The sequence below is a fragment of the Chrysochloris asiatica genome, unplaced genomic scaffold (genome assembly GCF_000296735.1).
Source record: "Chrysochloris asiatica unplaced genomic scaffold, ChrAsi1.0 scaffold00044, whole genome shotgun sequence".
NCBI classification, from domain to species: Eukaryota; Metazoa; Chordata; class Mammalia; order Afrosoricida; family Chrysochloridae; genus Chrysochloris; species Chrysochloris asiatica.
Window position 1 is genome coordinate 8,104,106 of NW_006408562.1, and position 24,977 is coordinate 8,129,082.

The 24,977-nt window shown below is 39.8% G+C and overlaps 1 protein-coding gene across 1 annotated transcript in view; it reads left to right on the forward strand.

Annotated features, from left to right (window-relative positions):
- The window catches only part of TUBGCP5 (tubulin, gamma complex associated protein 5), a 94,687-nt gene that overhangs the window by 42,550 nt on the left and 27,160 nt on the right, over window positions 1-24,977 (forward strand). Inside the window, exons 8-16 of the mRNA XM_006861869.1 lie at window positions 7,150-7,239; window positions 8,442-8,535; window positions 9,261-9,507; window positions 11,893-12,095; window positions 12,869-12,984; window positions 19,713-19,981; window positions 21,347-21,545; window positions 22,148-22,336; window positions 23,262-23,444. Of these exons, the coding sequence (XP_006861931.1) occupies window positions 7,150-7,239; window positions 8,442-8,535; window positions 9,261-9,507; window positions 11,893-12,095; window positions 12,869-12,984; window positions 19,713-19,981; window positions 21,347-21,545; window positions 22,148-22,336; window positions 23,262-23,444 (1,590 nt within the window). The remainder of the gene's footprint in view (window positions 1-7,149; window positions 7,240-8,441; window positions 8,536-9,260; window positions 9,508-11,892; window positions 12,096-12,868; window positions 12,985-19,712; window positions 19,982-21,346; window positions 21,546-22,147; window positions 22,337-23,261; window positions 23,445-24,977) is intronic.

Sequence of the window (24,977 nt, forward strand, 5' to 3'; positions counted from 1 at the left end):
GTCTTTTATAGTAGTGGTCCTATGCAGTATTTCTCCTTTTGTGACTGACTAATTTCACTCAACATAATGTCCTCAAGGTTCATCCATGTTATGCGGTGGCTTGCAGCTTGTTCAATAGTTTTGCCTAATGCAGTACATCATTTGATTGCTTGACTGTTGCTTCATGAGTGTTGATTGTGAATGCAAGCAGAAGGAAATCTTTGACAGCTTCAATCTTTTCTCCATTCATAATGATATTAGTTATTGGTCCAGTGGTGAGGAGTTTCATTTTCTTTTCAATGAAGTGCAGTCCAAACTGAAGGCTATAGTCTTTAATTTTCATCAGGAAGTATTTTAAGTCCTCTGTTTCCTGGTGTAATGCTGTGGATTAATGCACTGGACTGCAATGTTGGTTTGAGCTGCAAGGTTGGCAGTTCAAGCTCTCCAGCCGCTCCTTGGAAACCCTATACAGGGTCACTGTGGGTCGGAACCGACTCACTGGCACTTACCAACAACACTTCCAGCAAGCAAGGTTGTATCATCTGCATATTATAGGTTGTTAATGAGTCTTCCTCCAATGCTGAAGCCACATCTTTGTCATATAACCCAGCTCTTCGGATTATGTGCTCAGCATACAGATCGAATAAGTGTGGTGAAAGGATACAACCCTGGCTCATACGTTTCCTGATTTTAAACCATTCAGTGTCCCCTAATTCAGTTCAAACGACTGCTTCTTTGTCTAGATACAGGTTCCTCATGAACACAATCAAATGTTTTAGAGTACCCATTCTTCACAGTATTGTCCATAGCTAGTCATGATCCGCAGCTCAGAAGCCTTTGCATCGTTAATAAAACACAAGTAATCTTCTTTCTGATATTCTCTTCTTTTAGCCATGATCCAGAAACCCCAGCAATGATATCCTTAGTTCCACAGCCTCTTCTGGTTCCTACTTGAGTTTCTGGCACTTCTATCAGTGTACTATTTTGAATTATCTTCAGCAAAATTTTACTTGCATGTAATATTAATGATATTGTTCAATGATATCCATATCCCGTTAGGTCACCTCTCTTTGAAATGGGTGCAAATATAAATTGCTTCCAATAGATTGGCCTGGTAGCTGTCTTCCACACTCCTTGGCATAGATGAGTGAGCACCTACAGTGCTGTATCACTTTGTTTGAAAGATTTCAATTTATATTCCTTCTATTCCTGGAGACTTGTTTTAACCAGTTCCTTCACTGCAGCCTGGATTTCTTCCTTCAGTACCATTGGTTCATGATCCTATGCTACCTCTTGTAATGGTTGAACATCAGCCATTTCTGTTTAGTACCATGTGTTCAGTACAGTGATTCTGTGTATTCCTTTCATCTTCATTGGATGCTTTCTGCATCATTCAGCATTTTACCCATAGACTCCTTCAGTATTTCAAGTCGAACCTTGAAGTTTTTCTTAAATTCATTCAGGTTTAGAAATGTTGAGCGTGTTCTTCCTTTTTGTTTTTCTAACCCCAGGTCTATGCACATTTCATTAAAATTCTTTGTCTTCTCAAGTAAGTTGTCCTTTGAAATTTTCTGTTCAGATGTTTTACTTGTTCTTTTCTGCCGTTCGCTTTAGCCTGTCTGCCCTGGAGAACAAGTGTCCGAGTCTCTTCTGACTTCCATTTTGGTCTTGCCTTTCTTTCCTGTCTTTTTAATGACCTTTCCTCTCTTCTTGTATGGTGTTCTTGATGTCCTCCCACAGCCTCTCTTGTGTTCCATTAATAGTGTCCAGTCATCAAATCTTTTCTTGAGATGGTCTCTAAAATCAGATGAAATATATTTAAGGTCATATTTTGGCTCCTGGGGATTTGTTTTAGTTTTCATCAGCTTCAGCTTGCACTTGCATATGAGCAATTGATGGTCTGTTCCACAGTCTGCCCCTGGCCTTGTTTTGGATGGTAATATTGAGCTTTTCATTTATCTCTTTCCACAGTTATAGTCAATTTGATTTATATGTATTTAATCTGGTGAGGTTCATGTATATAATCACCTTTTAATGTTTTAAAAACCTGTTTGTAATGAGTAAGTCTTGCAAAATTATATCATGCAATCTCCAGCATCGTATCCATCACCAAAACAATATTTTCCACCTACTGATCCTTCTTTGTTTCAGCCCTTGTATTCCAGTCACCAGTAATTATCAATATATCTTGATTGCATGTGTGAACATTTTTGCACTGAAGAAATTGGTAGAATTTTTCAATTTCATCATCACTGGCTTTAGTGGTTGGTGCATAAAGTTAAATAATATGGTATTAACTGATATTCCTCATGTAGTTCTTGTGGTGGTGGTGGTGGTGGTGTGCCGTCGAGTTGGGTCTGACCATAGAGTCTCTGTACAGGGTTTCTGAGGAGTGACTGGTGAGCTTGAACTGCCGACCTTGTGGATCAAACCGACTTTGCAGTCCAGCACATTAACCACACCAGGACTATTCTATCACAGACAGCTTTGTACTTTAAGACCTTGAAATGTTCTTTTTGATGATGAATGCAAGGCCATTCATCTTGAATTTGTCGTTCCCAGCACAGTGAACTATATGATTATCATATTCAAAATGGCCAATACCAGTCCACTTCAGCTCACTGATACCTAGACTATGCATCTTTATGCATTCCATTTCATTTTTGACAACCTCCAATTTTCCTAGATTCATGCTTTATACATTCTGTGTTCTGATTATTAATGTATGTTTTCAACTGTTACTCTTCATTTTGAGTTGTGCCCCATCAGCAAAAGAAGGTCCAGAACGCTTTACTCCATTTGTATCATCACTGCCAACTCTACTTTGAGGAGGCAGCTCTTCCCCAGTCATATTTTGAGTGCCTTCCAGCCTGTGAGGTTCATGTTCTGGCATTGTGTCTGACAGACGAAATTCTGATGTTCTTCATAATATTTTCATCTTCCGACACTATAGCTGATAATGTTTTGCAACTATTCATAAACTTTTCAGTGGCTAAACATTCCGAAGTAGTCTGGCTCTTCCTAGTCTATCTTGGTTTGGAAGCTCTGCTGAAACCTGTCCACTGTGGGTAGACCCTGTTTGTATTTAAAATCCCAGTAACACAGCTCTCCTTCTTCCAACTCTGCCTTAATTTGTAAGCTCCACTGAAACCTGTCCACCGTGGGTGACCCTGCTAGTATTTAAGGTACTGGTGGCATAGCTTGCAGCAGTATATCTGCAACACACGAGCCACCACAGTGCAACAAACTGACAGATATGTGGTGGACAGTTGTTGTGGTATTCTGTTGGTAATCCTTTTTATTTCTGTTCTTTCTGTTTTGATGGCACTCATTTCCCACTCATTTTATCTGGCTCTTCTTTTCTTTTGTTATATATGACAATGGTTTATCAATTTTATTAATCCTCTCAAAGAACCAACTTTTTGTTTTGTTGATTCTTTCTACTGTTCTTCTGATTTCTATTGAATTTACTTCTGCTCTAACCTTTATTATTTCTTTTCTTCCAGCAGCTGCAGGTTTACTTTGCTGCTCTTATCCTGATGTTGGAGCTGTTTGATTGACTTGTTGATTTTTATTTTTTCTCCTTTTTGGATTTGTGTGTTAATTGCTGCAAATTGCCCTCTAAGCGCTGTTTTTACTATATCCCAAAGGTTTTGGTATGTTGTGTTTTCATTCTTGCTTGATTCAAGGAGTGTTTTTTTCTGTTTGTTTGTTTTTATTTCATTTTCTGTTTCTTCTATTACAAAGTAACTTTTAAGCAGGGTGTTCATCAATTTGCATGTATTTGCTTTTATTCCTCTTAATCTTCCTATTGTTGATTTCTAACTTTATAGCATTATGATATGAGACGATGCTTTGTAGTGTTTGGATGATTTTAAATTTATTGAGGTTTGCTTTGTGGCCTAATACATGTTTTATTCTGGAGAACGTTCCTGGTGTATTGGAGAAGAGTGTATATTGTGCCGGTGTTGGGTGTAGTGCTCTGTGTATGTCTGAGATCAGGTGGGTTGATTATGCTGTTTAATTCTCTCTTTGTTGAGTTTTTCTTAGCTCTTTTTGTCTTTCATCAGAATTTGAACTACAAGGTCAGCGGTTCAAACTAACCAGCTGTACCTTGGAGAAACCCTTTCCAGGACCGCTATGATTCGGAATTAACTCAATGGCACCTAACAGCAACAACTATTATTGTGGAGTTGTCTGTTTCTCTTCAGTTCCATTGGAGTTTGATTTATGTGATTTGAAGTTCTTTTACTGGTATCACAGATATTTATTATGGTTACGTCCTGTTTCAATTGAGCTTTTAATCATGATCTTCTTTTACTCTTATGCTGGTTTTTGCCTTTAAGTTTATTTTTTCAGAGATTAATATTGCCATTCCTGCTTGTTTTTTTGAATGGCATTAGCTTGGTAAATTTTTTTCCATCCTTTGATTTTTAGTCTGTTTTTGTCCTTGTAAAGTGCATGTGGTACCTGGCATTTACTTGATATGACTTTTCTATCCAGACTCTTAATTCCCACCAGATGATTGGGTGGGATCGTGCAAATATGGTGTATAGGACTCTAATGCTGGAGTTGGTTCATTTTGCCATTGGTTTAAAGGGAGCCATCTCATACCATCTCATGGCCATGAGCAGAAAATGAGATCCCTACTTTAAAAAGTGGTGACAGCAGAGGTGGTGGCAAAGGCAGACTTGGAGACATAGATGTAGGAAAAGAAGAAAAACAAAAAGCAGAGATTAAAAAGATAAAAAGGAAGGAAAGGGGAGAGAGAAAGGAAGAAGGAAAAGAAACAAAAGCAAAATGAAATAGTGCCAGTGATGGACACAGAGACAAACATTTTAGGTGACTCCTGTTAGCCAAGGAGCTCATGAGATGGTTGGAGGGCTGAGATGGTAGTGTTTCTGCCCCTAAATGCATTTCCTGTAGCACTGGCTAGGCAGCCAGCCTCGGGCTTCCTCCAGTTCAAGGCTGATCAGGTGTTTCTGTGGGCTCTGTATATCTTGAACAGGGCCCACTCGATTCCAGGGACCAAGGCAGCACAGTTGATGCCCACCTCACTCCAGCATGTCCCACAGCCTCAAGGCTTTGAACTCCCAGACTGCAGGGGGCTGTGATGAGGGCTGGCCACACCTCTGGTCACCAGGGGAACTTGGGGAACAAAAAAGAAGCACACCTTTCCCACTTTCAGTCCTCAGCGAGAATCTACACTGCCAGGCCATGGTTTATCTCAGAAGATCCCGCTAAAAGTTCAAAATGGCTGCATCACGTCTAACTGAGAAACTGTTCACCAGTCTCTCCCTCCCCCACTTCTCCAACCTTTCCTCTGAAATCAGGGTTCCAGGATTATTCCTCAAAGTGTGTTTCATTTGGTCTCCCTGATTTTTGTTGTAGAAGGTCTGAGTAGCATTTCTATCTACTCCATCATCTTGGTTCCTCCTCAAGAAAGTAAATTTTTCAACAACTAAATTTTTTCTTTAATGTAATGGTTGAAGAAGCTTTGCTTTGTGATTTAAATCACGAAGTACTTTTGTGCATTTTAAACTTGTCAGTATTTTTAGTAATTCTAATTAGAGTTTGTTATTACTATTATTTTAAATGTTGATATGGTTATAAAGTTATAATCTGGGTTTTGGCTTTTTGTTAATTTCAAACTGAATTGTTTGGTATATATTAGGTCATATTTGGCTTATTTTATTGCCCTTATTACAAAAATACAGTTTTCCCTTCTTGAAAGAAAGACCTACAGGAAGAATACAAAACAATAGAGGCAGACAGACTGTTAACTACAAGAACAAACAAGTTGCTTGCCCAGGAAACATCAAAGCAAGTGATTGGGTCCCCTCAGTACAAACCCCCTTCCTAGACTAAGACTCAATGGGAATACACACTCCGATTGGTGACCATGCTTGTCATTGATTAGGGGAAGTGAGGGGAAAAACAACAATGAAGTGGTGAGCTAAGACCGACAATATGGAGAGTGAAGCATTTCAGCTGATGAAAAGAGAGGGCATATGCACAAGAACACTCACACTTGCAGATAATACCCACTTGACCTGGCTTGAATGACCGGATGATCAGAGCTCAACCAGAAGAAGAAAGAAGAGGAAAAAAAGAGTAATCTGATGCAATTTGATGGACTTGACCTACACCTGAGGAAGCAGTAGGTCAAAAGAGGGAACAAATTCTTACAGCAAGAATCATTCCTACCCCCTCCACACACAGAGTAGATAGGGATGGGCAACTTAGACACTGGCTATGCAAAATGGGGGGGGTGGGGGTGGGGTAGGGCTACAAAGGCAAGAAGTGACTGGCTTACAAGCTTTCAAGAGGGAACCTAGATCCAGAGGGCATGGAGGAAGGCAGAATCTCCAGTGAGTAGTATCCAATCTGTCTAGGCGGAGTTGATGAAATGAAATGCAGATGGGTCTCTTATGATACAATAGTGAATAATTGTTATCAGGACTGATTGTGAAGGTTGGAAATGTAAAGGTAGACATTTAATAGCATGGAAGGAAGTGATTAACTTTTCAGTCTAGGAGCAGAGGTCCCTGGGACCATCAATGGAGAAGAGCCGAGAACGGGACCCTACCCAGAGAAACAGTGATGCCTGAGATGGAGGCAGCGACAATGATGTGGAGCAATGGAGCAGCTGGGGGCTTTAGATCCAGAGAGGGAGAGCGACTGTGTGCTGAAGACTTGGGGGAGGGGGGGGAGTGTAGGGGGCAGGCTTGCAGGGTATACCCTTTGATTGGTTGATGATGCTGGAGGGGATTGTAACCATGGCAATGATATGATGTACAATAGGATGAATGTAAAACTAATGTTCTCCCATGTAAACTATCATATAATTCACAATAAAACACTAAAAAAATTAAAATTAAAATACAGTTTTCCAAAACTGCTGTTTTTTAAAAAAACAGTGCTTACTTTTAAAACATTTGCCTAAATCATAAAAAACATATAGCAGTTGAAGTTGTTCTGAAAGTACGTCTCCAAGTATTTCTACTGACTTGTGAAAATGAATGTGGAATTTATGTAAATTGTTTGTTTTGTTTATTCACTAATTGGTTGCTGGTTAAGTTACCAGGAAATTGCCTATTTTCTTTGAGACATTTATTTTCCCTCAATCAAAAAACCTTATGTTGGTATTTGAAATCTGTTCTCTACTAGGGATCAGCACTTGTATAGCAGTGACTCATTGTATGTTCCCGATGACAGAGTGTTTGTTACGGAGACTCAGGTTATTCGGGAAACTTTATGGTAAGACCTCTTATTCTAATCCATAGTCTAAAAGGCTTCATTTGTGAGATAGAAAATGTATTTTAAATGGAAAGTGTTCAGGAGTATGAAACTAGTAGCAGTATGAACACAGTTCCCAGTAGGCATTTAAACTTGGATTGGCAGTATCTGGAAGCCCGGACTTGAGATTTGACCATGAAGATTGTGAGATTTTGATACGTTTACTTCCTTTCCATTTTAAGTGATCTATTCCATGATTTAATTAGATTAAGCCATGTTTTAAATATCCTGAGTTTAAAGCAAGTCTCTACAGTGCTGTTTATTGCCTTTAACCGAGTATTATGCAGTTGAAGAAACTACAAACCAGGAACTAATAGAACATCCCCAAGAATTTAGATTGTAACAAAATGTGTATGAATTGTTGAATGGAAGACTGATCTGCTCTGTAAACCTCATTCAATCACAAGTGAAGGTTTTAAAGAAAAATAATTTTAGATTGTATTCACACATAAATGAAAATGAAAATTACAGCATGTGGTGCTGTTACTTTTTTAATTTCCAGGTTTAGTTGCATTCTACCATAAAGCATAATACTGATAGTCCTTAAAATGGTAGATCTGTTTGGATCATCAAGTTTATACATAGAAATGCTCTGTGAATATTATTTTAAATGCCACTACAGTATGATATTGGAGTATTGGTGTGGTGCTGTGGGCTAATGCGCTGATCTGGAAGGTCAATTTGAACCACAAGATTGGCAGTTCAAGTTTACCAGCCGCTCCTCGGAAACTCTATACAGCTCGCTATGAGTCAGAAGGACTCAACAGCACTTAACAACAGTATGATATTAAGGAGCCCTGGTAGAATAGGGGATTATGAGCTGGCCTGCTAACCACAAGGTCCATAGTTCAGTTCTATCATTTGCTACATGGGAGAAAGATAGATGATACTTTCTGCTCCTATAAAGATTTACAGCCACAGAAACACTCTACAGGGTCACCATGAGGCAGAACCAACTCCACGCACACCACCACTGCAATCTTGAGTCTTCAGAAAATTAAAAACAAAGATTTCATTTCCATTTTTTTACTGTATTACCTTTGGAAGCTGTATTTTCTTTTTTCCCCAAAAATTCTGATTGTTTCATTAAAATTTCTTCGGCATTTTTGTAATGAAAAACTTTTAGATTTAAAAGCACATTTATCTTTTTTATGTCATTTCAGGTTACTTTCAGGTGTCAAAAATCTCTTTATATTTCAGTGGACAGATGGGAAGATAACTGTGAGAAACAATATTGTAGTAACTCATTTAACACATGTAAGTTATTTGTATTATAATTAGAGAATTAAATAAGTGTAAACCATTTTAATATTATTTTAGAATGTTTTTGATATTAAAATTAACGGTTAAATATAATCTAATAGGCAAAATTAAGCTGTGGATCTACACAGGGTTCAGAGAATTCTTTAATTTTGTTTGTAATGTTCATATTGGGCTTTGATTTCCATTTTCTGCTTTTTATTTCTGTCATTTTGTATGGGGAAAGACTACTAAATTTAAGATACTGAAATCATCAGAAAGTTGTAAACTACTTTTTTTATTACTGTAGTACATTTAAGAAACCCTGGTAGCATAGTGAGTTACGTGTTGGCCTGCTAACCACAAGGTTAGCAGTTCTAATCTACCAGCTGCTCTGTGGAAGAAAGTTGAGGCTTTCTGCTCTGGTATGGATTTACAGTCTTGGGAACCCTATGCATAGTCACTATGAATCAGAACCGACTTGATGGCATGTAGCAGCCACATAGCACATTTCCCTTACGTGTGTTTAAAAACAGTATAAACGCCAGTTCTGTGTTCTCTAGAAATTGTTGTCTTCTCTAGTTCCTTTGTATATAAAGCTAAATTTTAATTTTTTTACTACTTCATTTTTTGCAAAGTACACAGCACAAAATATTCACACAGGAAATATTTTAAAGCAAGAGGAATATTCATTTATTTGCAGAGGTTTGACCGTAAATAATTGTTGTTTGCTTCTGCCATAGAGCTGTTTACGATCAGTGCTGGAACAAATAGCGGCATATGGCCAGGTTGTGTTCCGGCTCCAGGAGTTCATCGATGACGTCATGAGGCACAGTTCTGACAGCGCACTCCCTGGGAACTGTTCCATTCCAAAGAAGTCTGCCAAAGCTCCCTTTAGGACCTACCAGGCTTTCATGTGGGCCCTGTACAAGTATTTCATTAGTTTTAAAGAAGAACTTACAGAAATTGAGAAGTCTATCATCAGTAATGGTATTTAGTTGTTCTTCACTCTTACTCATAAGACACACAACTCTACATGCCATTTTAGCTTATTAATTGATACAAGAATTAGCAATTACATGGCAAATAAGTAATTCTTAGGACTGCACGTGTCATTTATTACTATTTTAAATTTACTTTTAAAATCATTTGTATCTCTAAAATTCTAAAAAGTACAAAAGAATTTACAGTGAAAATTGGATTTCCTACTTCAAATCCCCAGCTGCTCAGTTTCCTTCCCTTGAGGTAGTCAGTTTCTTGTACATCCTTCCAGCAAATGCACATACAAAGGGATTTCAAAAAATTCGTGGAAAAGATCATGGAATTTTATCATGCATTTTGGAAGCCCCCTCATACATACATACCTTGTAGTCTACAATATTCTCCTCAAATTGCTTTCTAATTTAAGTTTCAAGGATTACACCGTACATATATATAATTAGCCCCCACGTCCTTTTCTACTTTTTTTTTTTTTTTGTAGACTTAGTCTTTCCTTATATGGACATATCAGAAAATGAAATTACATATGGCTATTGCTGTTGTTGCTAAGTGCAAACCCTGTATAGGGTTTCCAAGGAGTGGCTGGTACATTTGAACCACCACCTTGCAGTCCCATTGACCTTGCGGGTTAGTGCTTATCCTATAGTGCCATCCTGAGATGGGCGTTTACATTGTTTCTGATCTGTTGTCCTCGGCAGTGATGTAATGACAGCTACTTATAGATTGTTGTTGTTATGTGCCGTGGAGTCGGTTCTGACTCACAGCAACCCTGTATAGGGTTTCCGAGGCTATACATTTTTATGGGAGCAGAAAGCCTCATCTTTCTCCCCCGGAACAGCTGGTAGTTTCGAACTGCTGACCATGAGATTAGCATCCCGATTCATAACCACTACGCTACCAGAGCTCCTTTACTTATAGATGGTATTGTTGTTAAGTGCTGTCGAGTCGGTTCTGACCCATAGCGACCAGGACTCCAGATATAAGTAGTTATACATGTATGCAGGCAGTTGTGTATAGAATAAATTCTTAAAAATGAGAACTGTTGGGTCAAACGATACGTGTTTGTGATTTTGGAAGATACTGCCACGTTGCTTTACGTGACAGTACATATTTAAATTTACGCTCCTGTCAACAGTATAAAACTCTGTTTCTTCACGCTCTTGCTGACAGTGTGTTGTCAAATTTATCTCAGTGTACTTTTTTCTTTTTTTGCTTTGCAAGGACTTAACAAATAACACCAAGTGATCTCAAGTTCCATCGCCCACCTGACCAATGGTGCCATGTAGTCACGGTGCATTTTCTAAACTAGGAAATGTATATTGGCCCAGCACATCAGCAAGGCTGTAGACTTTGCTTGCATTTCCCAGCTCGTCTGGGCATTCGTTTTTTTTGCTTCTGTTTTGGGTTTCTTTTGAAGGTGGAGCGGTGTCACTTTGTCTCTAGCTGTATGACTTTTCATCACATGTATAGATTCATATTACCACCTCTGTATTCAAGATATAAAACAGTTCTATCTCCACAGAGGAGTCCTGGAGTGCCACTGTGGGTTAACGCATCAGACTGCAAAGTCGTTTGAACTGCCAGGTCGGCGGTTCAGGCTCACCAGCTGCTCTTCAGAAACCATGTACAGGGTCGCTATGGGTCAGAATCGACTCGACGGCACTTCACAACAACATCTCCACAGAGGAACTTGCTCATGTGGCCCTTTAGAGCTGTAGTACGTCCCCACCCTCTCTAACTACAATAGTAGCCAAGTGTAGTTTTTGTCTTACTGGTATAGTTTATGTCTTCATATCCTTCCGAATCATGTATTTCCTTTACTGTGAATTGTCAGTTCCTGTAAACATTATTTTTCTGTCAAGTTACTTGTTTCTTCTTGACTTTTAGGACTTCATTTTTCATTAGGGAAATTAGATCATGGTAATCAGAGATTAAAATCTCCTGCCCCGGTAGCATAGTGGATTACAGGCTGGGCTGCTAACTGCATGGTCAGGAGTTCAAATCTACTAGCAGCTCCATGGGAGAAGGATGAGGTTTTCTTCTCCCAAAAACATTGAAAGCCTTGGAAAACCCTATGGGGGTTGTTAAATGCCGTCTAGTCATTTCCGACTCACATTTACTCTGTATAGGGTTTCTGAGAAGCAGCTGGTGGGTTTGAACTGCCAGCCTCGTGGTTTACAGTACAGTGCTCATACTACAGCGCCACTCCAGGACTTACTATGAGTCAGAAACAACTTGACAGCACACAGCCCTCCCCCCAACACCACAACCCCCTCGTTTGTCATACATGTTTTCATAAGTGACTTAGCATTTATATCAAGTTTTGAATGCTTATCTCTTTCCTTGTCACTGAGTTTGATTTCTTAATATTCACAGATACTACGATAACCCTTTCTATAGTGGTGGACCGGTTATCGCCACGACTGGCACAGCTCAAGGTTCTGCACAAAATATTCAGCACCGGAGTAGCGGAAGTTCCACCGGACACACGAAATGTTGTTCGGGCATCTCACCTCCTCAACACACTGTACAAGGCCATCCTGGAGTATGACAGTGCTGGAGAGGCTTCTGAGAAAACTGTATGTGAGCCCCTATCTGTCTTAAAACGGGATGATGGGGAGCCCAGCACACTGCTTTGTAAAATGAAACTTAAATCACTGTATCAGACAGTTGTCCAAAGCTTTAGAATATGCTTCTGAGTTGGAATGTACCTACACAGGGACCTTCTCTGAGCAGCCTCCCAAACACTGCTATGGAGAATTGGTTTTCTAGCTCAAATTGCCAAGAAGGATGAGGCAAGGACAAAGCAAACCATGAAAAACAAGACTCGAAATATAACTACATGACTCATACTAATGTTTGTAATAACACTTTCTTAGAACTACAACTCTAACTAGAGACTGTAGTCTAGAAAACTGCAGGTTTGGCAGGTTTTTTTTAGGTATTTTTGTAAGTTTGTTGGTGTAACTTTTTGTTAAGCCATTTTGGTATCACATTTAAAAACAAGTCATTAAACAATATTTATTCCTACTGGAAACTATAGCAGAGTGAAATAATTTATCATTCTTAATAGGTATTTTACTAATGGTATTATTTAGACAGGAACCATATTCCAGTTTATACCTGTTGTTCCTGTGTAGTTTTACTTTTAGAGGGTATGGACTACAAATAATCCCAGATTCAGGTGAGTTTTTCTATAGTGTATGTTGTTGTTAAACCCATAACATCTTTATTTCAGAAAAACATAGAAATGAGGGCACTTGTTAATAGAAGTTAGAGAAATGCTTCAACATCCTGTTATCTAGTAATGGGGAAGTTCCCTCAAGTTATGTGGTCATGTTCTCCTCTGCAGGTCTCCCTTTTGTTTTCCCTCTGGGTGGAAACTGTGAGGCCCTACCTGCAGACTGTGGACGAGTGGATAGTGCACGGACACCTATTAGACTGCGCCAAGGAATTCATCATCCAGAGGTGAGGCCCGTAATTCCACATAGTGCATGAAGAGGACACCTTTGCTACTTTCAAGGGTTTTCTCTCATTTAGAAACCAGGTGGTGTTTAGTTTCAGCTGATACTGAGAGACAAATGACAGAACTGTATTGTCAACAAGGGCAAGTTTCGTTGCATTTTAATAGGACATATCAGATCACCAGCAAATTAAAAATACCACTTTCTGAGTTTTATGTCAGTTCTCAACTTTTCTTAGAAAATTTTTTTTTAAACTTTTACTGTGAATTGAGTACAGGTTTGCAGACAAGGTCATCAGATTTTCATTCAACAGATCATGTGCTTTGTTTCATCTCAGTGGTTGTAATTCCCTAGTTAGCCCACGTCTTCCCTGGGCTCCTGTTTGCACTCCATCCTCCTTCCCATCCCTTCTCAGCTGTCCTTGGGTAAATGTTGCCCTTTTGATCTTGAATGTTGGACCATGCCTCACTAGTGTTGTTGTCCCCCCTATAGACCTATCTACTGCTCGACTGAAAGTTGGCCCACGAGGGTGAGTTCCTTTCCAGACCTGAAGGGTGACCAAGGGCCAGAGTCTCAGGTTCCTCCAGTCTCTTTCTGACCAGTAATCATGGTCATTTTTTATAATTTGAGTTTTAGTCCATATTTTCTCTCACTCACTCTGGAACCCTCTAATGCAATCCCATTCAAAGCAGCCAGTACTAGCAACCGAGCACCATCTAGTTCTTCTGGTCTCGGAGTTGTGGAGACTAATGTTCCCTGTTCCATTAGTGTGCTGGACTACCTGATTCCAAGCATCTTCCTTTCTCATCACTCTTCTTTCCTCCATACACGGGGAGGCCAACAGTTGCAACTTAGGTGGCTGCTCATGAGCTTTAAGATCCTAGATGCTTCTTACCAAAGTAAGATATAGAACATTGTCTTTGTGGACTATGTTTGGCCAGTTGACCATGGTGTCCCCTGAAACTATGGTCCTGAACCCCAGGCCTAACAACTTACTGCTTTAAAATGTTTGATAATATCTCAGAAGTTGTCATCATTTTGTCTGCAATATGCTTTACCACATTCATAGGTATATTTGTAGGAAAGGTAAATACCCATGTACAAATATCCTCTTTCAAACTTTTATAAATTTGTGGGTTTCCTCCCACTCTTCTCCCATTACCCATTCAGCCTGTGTGTCTATCCATGTATCTACCTGTACAAGACTTTTGTTCCAAGATTTATATATAACGCTATTTACCTCTATCCTTTTTAGCCCTGGCATACCTCACTGTACCTTTACCTGTCTTCAAAGAATGTTTCTCTTAGCATGAAAAGCTTTTCTTGAGTTTTTACATTGCTGGTGTCATACATCCTTGTGTGATGCTGTAGGAAAAGCACTCAACCACGAGGTCGGTTTGAGCTGCAAGGTTGGTGGTTCAGACTCACCATCCGTACCTCAGAAACTCTATACAGGGTCACTTTGAGTCGGAACTAACTCGACATTTAACAACAACCATTTCACTCAACATAATGTCCTCCTGGTTAGTCCGTGTCATGAGGCATTTTGTTGATTCTTCGTTTTTCTTCACTGTTGCATAGTATTCCCAAGTTTGTTTATCCATTCTTCCATTGATGGGCACTTAGGCTGTCTCCATCTTTTTGCTATTGTGAATAGTGCTGCGATGAACATTGGTGTGCATATATCTACTCGTGTCCTGGCACTTATAACAAATAGAGGGATTGCCAGACCATATGGTATTTCTGTTTCCAACTTTCTGAGAAAATGTCATATTGCATTCCTCAGTGGTTGTTAGGCCCATCGAGTTGGTACCGACTCATACCGACCCTATGCACAGCAGAATGAAACACTGCCTGGTCCTGGGCCAACCTCAAAATCATTACTACATTTGAGCCCATAGGTGCTGCTACTGTGCCAATACATCTCACTGGGAGTCTTCCTCTCTTTCTCTGACCCTCTGCCTTATCAAACATGACTGGCCACTCCTGACAATATGTCCAAATTGTGAAAGACGAAGTCTGGCCATCCTGGCTACCAAGGAGCACTCTTGCTGCACTTCTTCCAACACAGATCTGTTGGTTCTTTTGGCAGTCTTTGGTACTTTCAATACTCTCCTCTAATACCACAACTCAAATGCATCCATTTTTCTATGGTTTTCTTTATTCACTGTCCAACTTTTGCAAGCATATGAGGTTATTGGAAATACCATGGCTTACATCCGGTGCACTTTAGTCTTCAAGCTGACATCTTTGCTCTTCAGCACTTTAAAGATGTCTTGTGCAGCAGATTGGCCTACTGCAATACGTCATCTGATTTCTTGACTGCTGATTCCATGAGTGTTGATGGTTGATCCAAGCAAAATGAAGTCATTGACAACTCCAATCTTTTCTCCTTTTATATGGATGTTATTTACTGGTCCAGTGGTGAAGATTTATCTCGAGGTGTGACCCATATCAAAGGCTGTGGTCTCTGACCTTCATCAGTATTTCAAGTCCTCTTAGTTTTCAGCAAGCAAGATTGTATCATCTGCATATCACAGGTTGTTAATGAGCCTTCCTCCAATCTTGATGCCACGTTTTTCTTCATAGAACCCAACTTCTCAGATTATTTGCTCAGCACACAGGTTGAATAAGTATGGTGAAAGAATACAACCCTGTCGCACACCTTTCCTAATTTTGTACCATGCAGTGTACCCTTGGTTGTTCTATTCGAACAACTGCCTTTTGGGGTATGTACAGGTTCCTCATGAGCACAATTTAGTGTTACAGAAAACTCATACTTCTCAGTGTTGTCCATAGCTTGTCATGATACACATAGTCGAAAGCCTTTGTGTAGTCAATAAAGCACAAGTAAGCAACTTTCTGGTATTCTGTGCTTCAGCCAAGAGCCATCTGACGTCAGCAATGATATCCCTTGTTCCACATCCTCTTCTGAATCCGGCTTGAACCTCTGGAAGTTCTCTGTCAATGTATGGTTGCATGCATTTCTATATTACCTTTAGTAAAACTTTACTTGCATGGACAATGATATTGTCCAATGATTTCCGCATTCTGTTGGGTCACCTCTCTTTGAAATGGGCACAAATACGAATCTCTTTCAGTCAGTTGGCCAGGTAGTCGTCTTCCAGATTTCTTGGCATAGATGAGTGAGTGCCTCCAGTGCCACCTCACTTGGTTGAAAGATTTCAATTTGTATTCAATCAATTCCTTGTGCCTTGTTCTTTGCCAATGCCTCCATTGCACCTTGGAATTCTTCCTTCAGTATCATTGGCTTTTAATAATATGTTACCTCATCAAATGGTTGAACATCAACCATTTCCTTTTGGTACAATGATTCTGTATATTCCTTCTATCTTTTTTTGATGCTGTCTGCATCATTCAATAATTTGCCCAAAGAATCCTTCAATACCGCAAGCCAAGCCTTGAATTTCTTCTTCAGTTCCCTCAGCTTGAGAAATGCTGAGCATGTTCTTTCCTTTTGGTTTTCTAACTCCAGGTCTTTGCACATTTTATTATAATTTTTTGACTTTGTCTTCTTGAGCTGACCTTTGAAATTTTGTGTTCAGCTCTTGGACCTCCTCACTTCTTCCATTTGTTTTAGCATCTCTACGCTAGAAAGCAAGTTTTAAGTCTCTTCTGAGATCCATTTTGGTCTTTTCCTTCTTTCTTGTCTTCTTAATGACCTTTTGCTTTATTCCTGTATTGTGTTCTGATGTCATCCCACAACTCTTCTGGTCTTTAGTCTTTCGGGTCTGATACATCAGTTCTGTTCTTGAAATGATCACTAAATTCAGGTGGTATATATTCAAGGTCATATCTTGGCTCTTCTGGACTTGTTTTCGTTTTATTCAGCTTCAGCCTGAACTTGCATATGAACAATTGATGGTCTGTTTCACAGTTTGCCCCTGGCTTTGTTTTCGGTGATAATATAGAGCTTTTCCACCCTCTCTTTCCACAGATGTAGACAGTTTGGTTTCTGTGTATTCCATTTAGTGAAGTCCATGTGTATAGTCATCTTTTATATAGACACCTGTTTCCAAAAGGCGTTTAAAATGAACAAATCATTGGTCTTGCAAAATTCTATCATGCGATGTCCAGCATCATTTCTGTCACCAAGGCCTTATTTTCCAACTACGGATCCTTCCTTTTTGTTTCCAAACTTTGCATTCCAGTCACCAGTAAAGATCAATACACCCTCGCCAGCATTTGTTGTTGTCTGTTCTTTTGAGCCTTGCCAATAACACTGGGATGAGATGATATCTCATTGTTTAGATTTGCATCTCTCTGCTGCCACAAAGATTTAAAGACTTGGAAAACCTGTGCAGGGTTGCTATGAATCAGAACCAACTCAACGGCACTTAACAACCACAACAACAATGGCTAATGACCGTGAACATTTCTTGATACTGTTGCATGATGAAGTGTCTGCTTGTGTCCTCTGCCCAGTTTTTAGTTGCTTGTTTGTCTTTTGTTGTAGAGGTATTGTTGTTAAGTACCTTCAAGTCAGTTTCCACTCATAGTGACCCTGTACAGGGTTTCTAAGAAGCAGTGTTTACCCTACAGTGACACACCACAAATCCAGAGTTGTAGTTTTCTATAAATTTTAGAGTTTAGTCCCTTGTCTGATATGTCATTGCAAAAACATTTTTTCCCGGTCTGTGGACTCTCTTTTTACTATTTTGGCAAATCTTTTGAAGCACATAATTGTCTAATTTTTAGGAGATCCCAGTCATCTATTTTGTCTTCTACTGTTTGTGTGTTTTCAGTTAGGTTTGACAGTGTATTTATTCCATGTACTCGAGTCCCTCAGTTTGTCTCTATTTTTTTCATTGATGATCTTTATATATCTAGGTTTTACATTTAGTTCTTCAATCCATGTTGAAGTTTGTTTTTGTTTATGATGTGAGATTTGGGTCTTGTTTCATTGTTCTGCAAATGGATCTCCAGATACAACCTTTAAGATGAGATTGAGACTCTCATTAGAACCCCAGAGCTTCACTTTACATTTAGTCTTAAAATTAGCAACCACTATACCATTGCTAAGGAGCTCTGGTAGTGTAGTGGTTACGAATCGGGCTGTGAACCACAAGGTCAGCAGTTCGAAACTACCAGCTGTTCCACTGGAGAAAGATGAGGCTTTCTGCTCCCGTAAAGATTTACAGCCTCGGAAACCCTGTACAGGGTCGCTATGAGTCGGAACCGACTCCACAGCACATAACAACAACATACCATTGCTGCTGCCACTGTGCCAATCAATCTTGTTGGGGGTCTTCCTCTTTTTCTCTGACCCTCCATTTTACCAAACATGATATCTTTCTCGATGAACTGGTCCCTCCTGACAATGTTTCTGAAGTATGAAAGACAAAGTCTGCCCATCCTGGCTTCCAAGGAGCATTCTGGCTGTACTTCTTCTAACTGAGATTTGTTTGTTCTTCTGGTAGTCCATGGTCCTTTTAATGTACTTTTCCAACACCATAACTCAAATGTATCAATTCTTCTATGGTCTTCCTTAATCACTGTCCCACTTTCACAGGATTTTGAAGCCATTGAAAATACCATGACTTGGGTCAGACACACCTTAGTCCTCAGACTGACATCTTTGCTCTTCAACACTTTAAAGAGGTTTTGTGCAGCAGATTTGCCCAATGCAATACGTCATTTGATTTCTTGACTGCTGCTTCCATGAGTGTTGACAAAGGATCCGAGCAATCTTTTCTCCATTTATCATGATGTTATTTATTGGTCCAGTGGTGAGGAATTTTCTTTTCTTTACATTGAGGTTCAACCCATACTGAAGGTTCTGGTCTGTGATCTTCATCAGTAAATGTTTTAAGTCCTCTTCATTTTCAGCAAGCAAGATTGTATCTTCTGCATATTGTGAGTTGTTAATGAGTCTTCCTTCAATCCTGATGCTATGTTCTTCATATAATCCAACTTCTTGGATTACTTGCTCAGCATACAGATTGAATAAGTATGATGAAGGAATACACTCCTTATTTTAAACCATTCAGTGTAGCTTGTTCTGTTCAAATGACTGCCTCTTGGTCTATGTAAAGGTTCCTCATGTGCACAATTAAGTGTCCTGGAATACCCCTTCTTCACATTGTTGTCCATAGGTTTTCATAAGAACGATATATAGGGTTTCCAAGGAGTGGCTGGTGGGTTTTGAACTACTGACCTTGTAGTTAGCAGTCCAGTACTTATCCTACAGCACCACAACACGACTCCTGGTTCTGTTTATGGTAATAAAAAGGAAATTTAGCAACAATTATTGTCATTGATATCACATAGAGCATCAGGGTGAATACCACGTGGTGAATGTAATATCACTAAATTTTTTATGTGAAAAATGGACAAATGTTGTGTTATATATGTTTTTACAAGGCACCTAGGCAAGTGGTTTGTGATGGATTGTTAACCCAAAGGTTGGTGATGGGGCCTCCCTAGCAGCTCCATGGAACAAAGACCTGGTGCGTGATTCCCATAAAGGTTATAGCCAAGTCAGCACTGTGGAACTGGTCTGTACTGTAACACATGAGTTGGGGCCCAGCCCAGCTCAACAGAAGCTAACGACAACATGTAGTTTTCCAAAAATAAAAAAAGATGGCTTTATGCGATATTGCTATGTTTGGGAGTGTCTGTAAAACATACTTAAGCTAGAGCAGATATTTATTGTTGCTTTTGTTCTAAGGATGAAAAGTTTAAATTTAAAATTCTTTTGCATCTCTATAGAAACAAAAATGTTCCAGTAAATCACAGAGACTTTTGGTATGCCACTTACACGTTGTATAGCGTATCAGAAAAGAGTAAAAATGAAGACAGATTGAGTGATAACGCTAGCGCGAGTTCTGGCAGTGACCAGGGACCGTCCAGCAGGCAGCATACCATGGTGTCCTTCCTCAAACCTGTCCTCAAGCAGATCATCATGGCCGGCAAGTCGATGCAGCTGCTCAAGAACCTACAGTGCGTGGAGAGCGCCAGCTGCCATGCTGCAGCGAGAGGTAGCCTGTCTCTTCTCCATGCCTCTGACCTCGGCGTCGTTATTTATCTGAATGCACAGGACCGCTAGGTTGGTTTGAACTGCAAGGTTGGTGGTTCAAATCCACAAGCCACTCCTTGGAAACCCTACACAGGGTCTCTAGGAATTGGAACCAGTGTGAAGGCACTTAACAATAGTTTTAATAGATATCATCACCCTGATCATATTAATAGATGCTGCTGCTCTCGAGTGATTGGAAACTATGTGAAAAGGCCTTGATCGCAAGGTTTGTAGGTGCAGGCAGTTGGTCCCCAGTTAGAAGAGATGTGCTCTTGCCTTTAAGTCTTTAAGTGGACTGTGTAACCGAGTCTCAAAAGGTACATATGGTCCTTATTTAGCCTTCCATTAGTGCAAGAAGAGGCTCAAAGCCTTTTTAATGATGTAAACGTCTGTGTGCCCCAGCAAGTGAAAGTAATGAAATATTTGTTGCTAGCAGCAGTTGGTTCCCTTATTTCAAAATGAGGGCAATTTACATAACATAGTCCTGGTGTTTGTGGTAATAAACGCTGTAGGATAAGCCCTGGGCCGCAAGGTCAGTTTGAACTGTGAGGTCTGCCGTTCAGAGTCACGGCTGCTCCTTGGAAACCCTACACAGAGTTGCTATGAGTCAGAACTGACTCGACGACTCTTTAACAACAACAACAACAAATGGGCGAGTAGGAGTTTCTCCATAAGTCAGACATTTTGTCATCAGAGATTGCCTGTATTTTGATTCTTGATTTCCTAAGTTTGGTCCTTTAAAAAATAATTTTCTGGAATTTCTTAACCACTAACTCAAACAGATATGAATTTATTGATGAGTAGTTCAGACTTGATCATGGATTTTAAGAAAATCTTGATATAATTTCTGGTATTTATTGATGTAATTTAAGCAACACATTTAAAGTTTAATCAATTGCTTTAAAGGGTTTGAATGGCATAGATGTGACTTTTAGTGTTTTGTTTGTAAATCATTTTACTTTTATACTAATTATTTTGCTTTATTATAGCTACTTTAAATAAGGATTATTTCCTTTTTTACTGAATTAAAAAAATGATCTTTTCAGGATCACTGTGAGAAGGGTTTTTTGTTTTTATTTCCAAATGAAATGATGACTCCTTATTAGTGTACAGTGGCAGCTGACAACAGCAAAGATTCCTGTTTAAGGTATTACGCTATTCAGAAATACACAGGATATCAAAATGTTTCCTTGTGTGGGTAAAGAAACCGGGGTAGGCTCCGAGGAAGCCAAAGGAAAAATACCAGCTGTGTTACACTGAAATTGCTTCGTAGTTCTTCATTTTGTTTGCCAGAGCATAACTTGCCTTACATTTTCCCTTATTTCAGATGCAGAGAGAAAAAGTTTATATAACCTTTTTTTGGAATCTGTGCAATCCCGTCTCCGGCAAGGAGAAGATACTACTCCACCAGGTCTTAGTGAACTGCAGGCCACCAAAGAGAGCCTCATTCAGATGCAGTCCATTGCTGAAAGACACCTCGTACCGGACGACGTGCCTGACCCACTGCTGGCAATAAACTTCGCAAGGTTGCGCACACCTGCAGATCTGTTTACAACTGAGATGCTGGGCTCTTTGTAGTAGCTGTTGATTCCTGATCAGGAGAACTTTTCATCTTAAAAACAAAAATCTTTATAGCCTATCATTTTTAATGAAAGGAACACAGAAAGATACTGTGTTTACTTATTTCAGATGTGTGACTTTACCTCCTTGCAGCTCAGCCTTGGCCCTGCTCTCTGAGCCTTCAGGACCATAAAGATAAAGAGTGCCAGCACTCACACAAGCCATGCTCCTTGAAGTGCAGCTTGTGGATGGCATCAGACATGGCAAGGAGTCAGAGTTCCCATCTGAATCAAACACACAATAGCTTCAGGTGCCTCTCCTAGTTTATCCAGTGAAACAAGTCATTGGTGCCCACACAGTGTTGTCTTATCCAGGGCTTCATTCCCAGGTGTAACCCTGGCTAGAAAGACTAGCTCAGTCACCTGTCTCTACAGCCATAAGACTTGGGTTCACCCAAAGGGTATTTTAGGAAGAGAGGTTTTAGCTTGGAATGATGGTTGTTAATTTTAAGACTAAACGTAAAATAAAGATTTGGGATTCTAATGAGAGTCTCAATCTCATCTTAAAGGTTGTATTTGGAGCAGAGTGACTTTCATGAGAAGTTTGCTGGAGGTGATATCTGTGTGGATAGATCGTCCGAATCTGTGACGTGCCAGACTTTTGAACTAACGCTGAGATCTTGCCTCTACCCTCATATCGATAAACAATACTTAGATTGCTGTGGAAATCTCATGCAAACATTAAAAAAAGACTACAGGTAAAAAAAAGTAAATTTGTTTTGGAAATGATAGTTTATTGTATTTTAAGAACAGTTGAAGAAATTATTCTGAAACCTGGATTACATCTTAATTTTTTATTAGAGTAGAAAGAAGAATTTGCAATTGTTTTCTTTCAAGAGGATTTCCTTAACTCTGTTTAAATTTCCGAGAATTTCTCCCAAAAGAAATACAGAAAAAGGTTATTGCCATTACAAAGTTTGCTATAAGAGTGAAAACCGAGAGATTACTTAATAATGGATGAATAATTCTTTAAATGATGGTATATTTGGACGGTGGACTTTATAGAATTAGTACAAGTTATGTTATGTTTGGTGTCCTGGTGTGGGGCCATGGGTTAATGCACTGGGTTGCAAAGTCAGTTTGAACCACAAGGTTGGTGATTCTAGCTTACCAGCCGCTCCTTGGAAACCCTATACAGGGTCACTATGGGTCAGAACCAACTCAACAGCACTTAACAACATCAACATGTTACGTTTGTAAAGGGTTTTGAATAGCAAAACTTGTTTTTAAGGTTTAGAAAGCAGGATATAGCATGGTAGCAACTATGCCTTTAAGAATATGCATAGAAAACAAGACTGAACGATATACCCTAAATATTAGTAGTGGAAAGTACCATAGATGGTGGGATTTGGATTAATTTTTTTTTTTAATTACAGTTTTGTGACTTTGCCTCATTTTCCAAAATGTTATAGAAAGGTGACATTTCTTTCTGATTATTAAAATATAACATATACTGTTTTTATTATGTGGAAGTATTTCAGATATGTTAACATTTCTAATCTTAGTTAATGTCGAATGTAAACCTGCTGTACACGAGTGATAAGTGTACAAATCCTGGTATCGCACAGAAATTCTATCGTATGACCCAAACATCTTTCTGTCGCTTCTTTTCTCCCAATTTAGGTTGGTAGAATACTTGCAGGCCATGAGAAATTTTTTCTTAATGGAAGGTGGTGATACCATGTATGACTTCTACACATCAATTTTTGATAAAATAAGAGAAAAGGAAACCTGGCAGAATGTGTCTTTTCTCAATGTCCAACTCCAGGAAGCAGTGGGACAGCGTTATCCCGAAGACAGTTTACGGTAAAACATAGGAGGCGCCTAGTATTTAAGATTTATAAAGCAAACCATGTGTGCTTTTATGAATTTTTATATATATCACAGAAACCCTCTGAATTGTTACTAACACTGTATTATAAATTACTTGAGACATAGAGTAGCCCAAGATTGTTTTCAGTTGTTGTTAAGTGCTGTAGAGTCAGTTCCAACTCATAGCCACCCTGTATAGGGTTTCCGAGGAGCAGCTGGTGAGTTTGAACTTCTGATCAGTGCTGATCCTACAGCGCCATACCAGGAGTGAGGGGAAAGCTGACGTGGGATCATACAGCTAATAATGGCTGGCTTGTGCAAGGTCTAGGGCCTCCTTCATGCGACTGGCCATTGGCCATGATGCCTTTGTTTCCCTTGGGCCTCTTATTGTCCAGTAGGACACACTAGCCACCTTAGGTGAAGGGTTTGGGTGCCATTGTTAGGTTATGAGAGCAAAGCCCCCAGGCCTCCAGAATCCAGGCTCCAGGGCTTGCCTTCTCTTCACCGCATGCAATCTCCAAAGCAAGTGACAAAGTGAGCCCAGGCTCAGGGGATGGGAAAGTGCATGCTGTCAAACTGCCACTTTGGCTGATCTCTGACCATGGAGCTAACTGACCATGTTTCTTCTCTGCTGGGCAGTCAGGTCAGTGGGTGGACCTCAGGAAATGTTTGTATAGGAGAGATTGCATCTTCCATACTGCTCTGACAGCCCTTTGTCCTGTTGCATGTCCTTGCTCACGTACCTTTTTTATTTCCCTTAGTGGCTCTTCACAGTCCTGCTAATAATAAGTTCATGACAGGGTTTTCAGAAAGTTCATGGAAAATGGAATTAAAAGATAACAGGAGTTTTCCAAAAACTTTTTGAAGCCCCCTCCTATTTACTGTGTGCCCAGTAAGACATTCTCCTCACAGGCACTCTAGGGAGTTACCACTTTCTAGTAGCTCTAAACTCCCTCTATACTGTCTGTTTTATGGTTAAGGACTAAGTTTTGATTTGTACAAACTTACACAAAGTCCAAATTCAAGCTTACACAAGCCAAATTCAAGTGTAACTCCAAAGCCTGAGTTATTTCTTCTACTCTTGCTGATAGGCCTTTGGCAGATGCCTTGTTTTCCCTTTCTCAGAAACCAAGACCAGTGGTGACAAGCCTGTGTGTGCCCAGTTGACAGACTCAGCTGTATCTGCACCTGTACTTAGCCCCAGCACTGGATTCGGGGAGGACTTTCTGCTGTCTAAAGACAGCCTCCAGCCCCAGCTGCCTTCTCTGTCATCTTGCTCCATCCCTCCTCCTCTGTGATGCATGAGGGTGCTCCCCCCTTTTCTGCTCACTGTTCATTCTTTCCACTCAGCTTGTGAGCAGACTGCGAAACCCCCTCTGGCTGCCATTCTTCATCTCTTTCTTCAAAACTGGACTCTTTGACCTAGTTGTCTCCTCTCCCATACCTTCCACTTCTCCTCTTTCTACTTCACCAGCACCTGATTTGTCAGCCTGTAGGTAATTTTTATTTTATGGGGTTGTTGTTAAG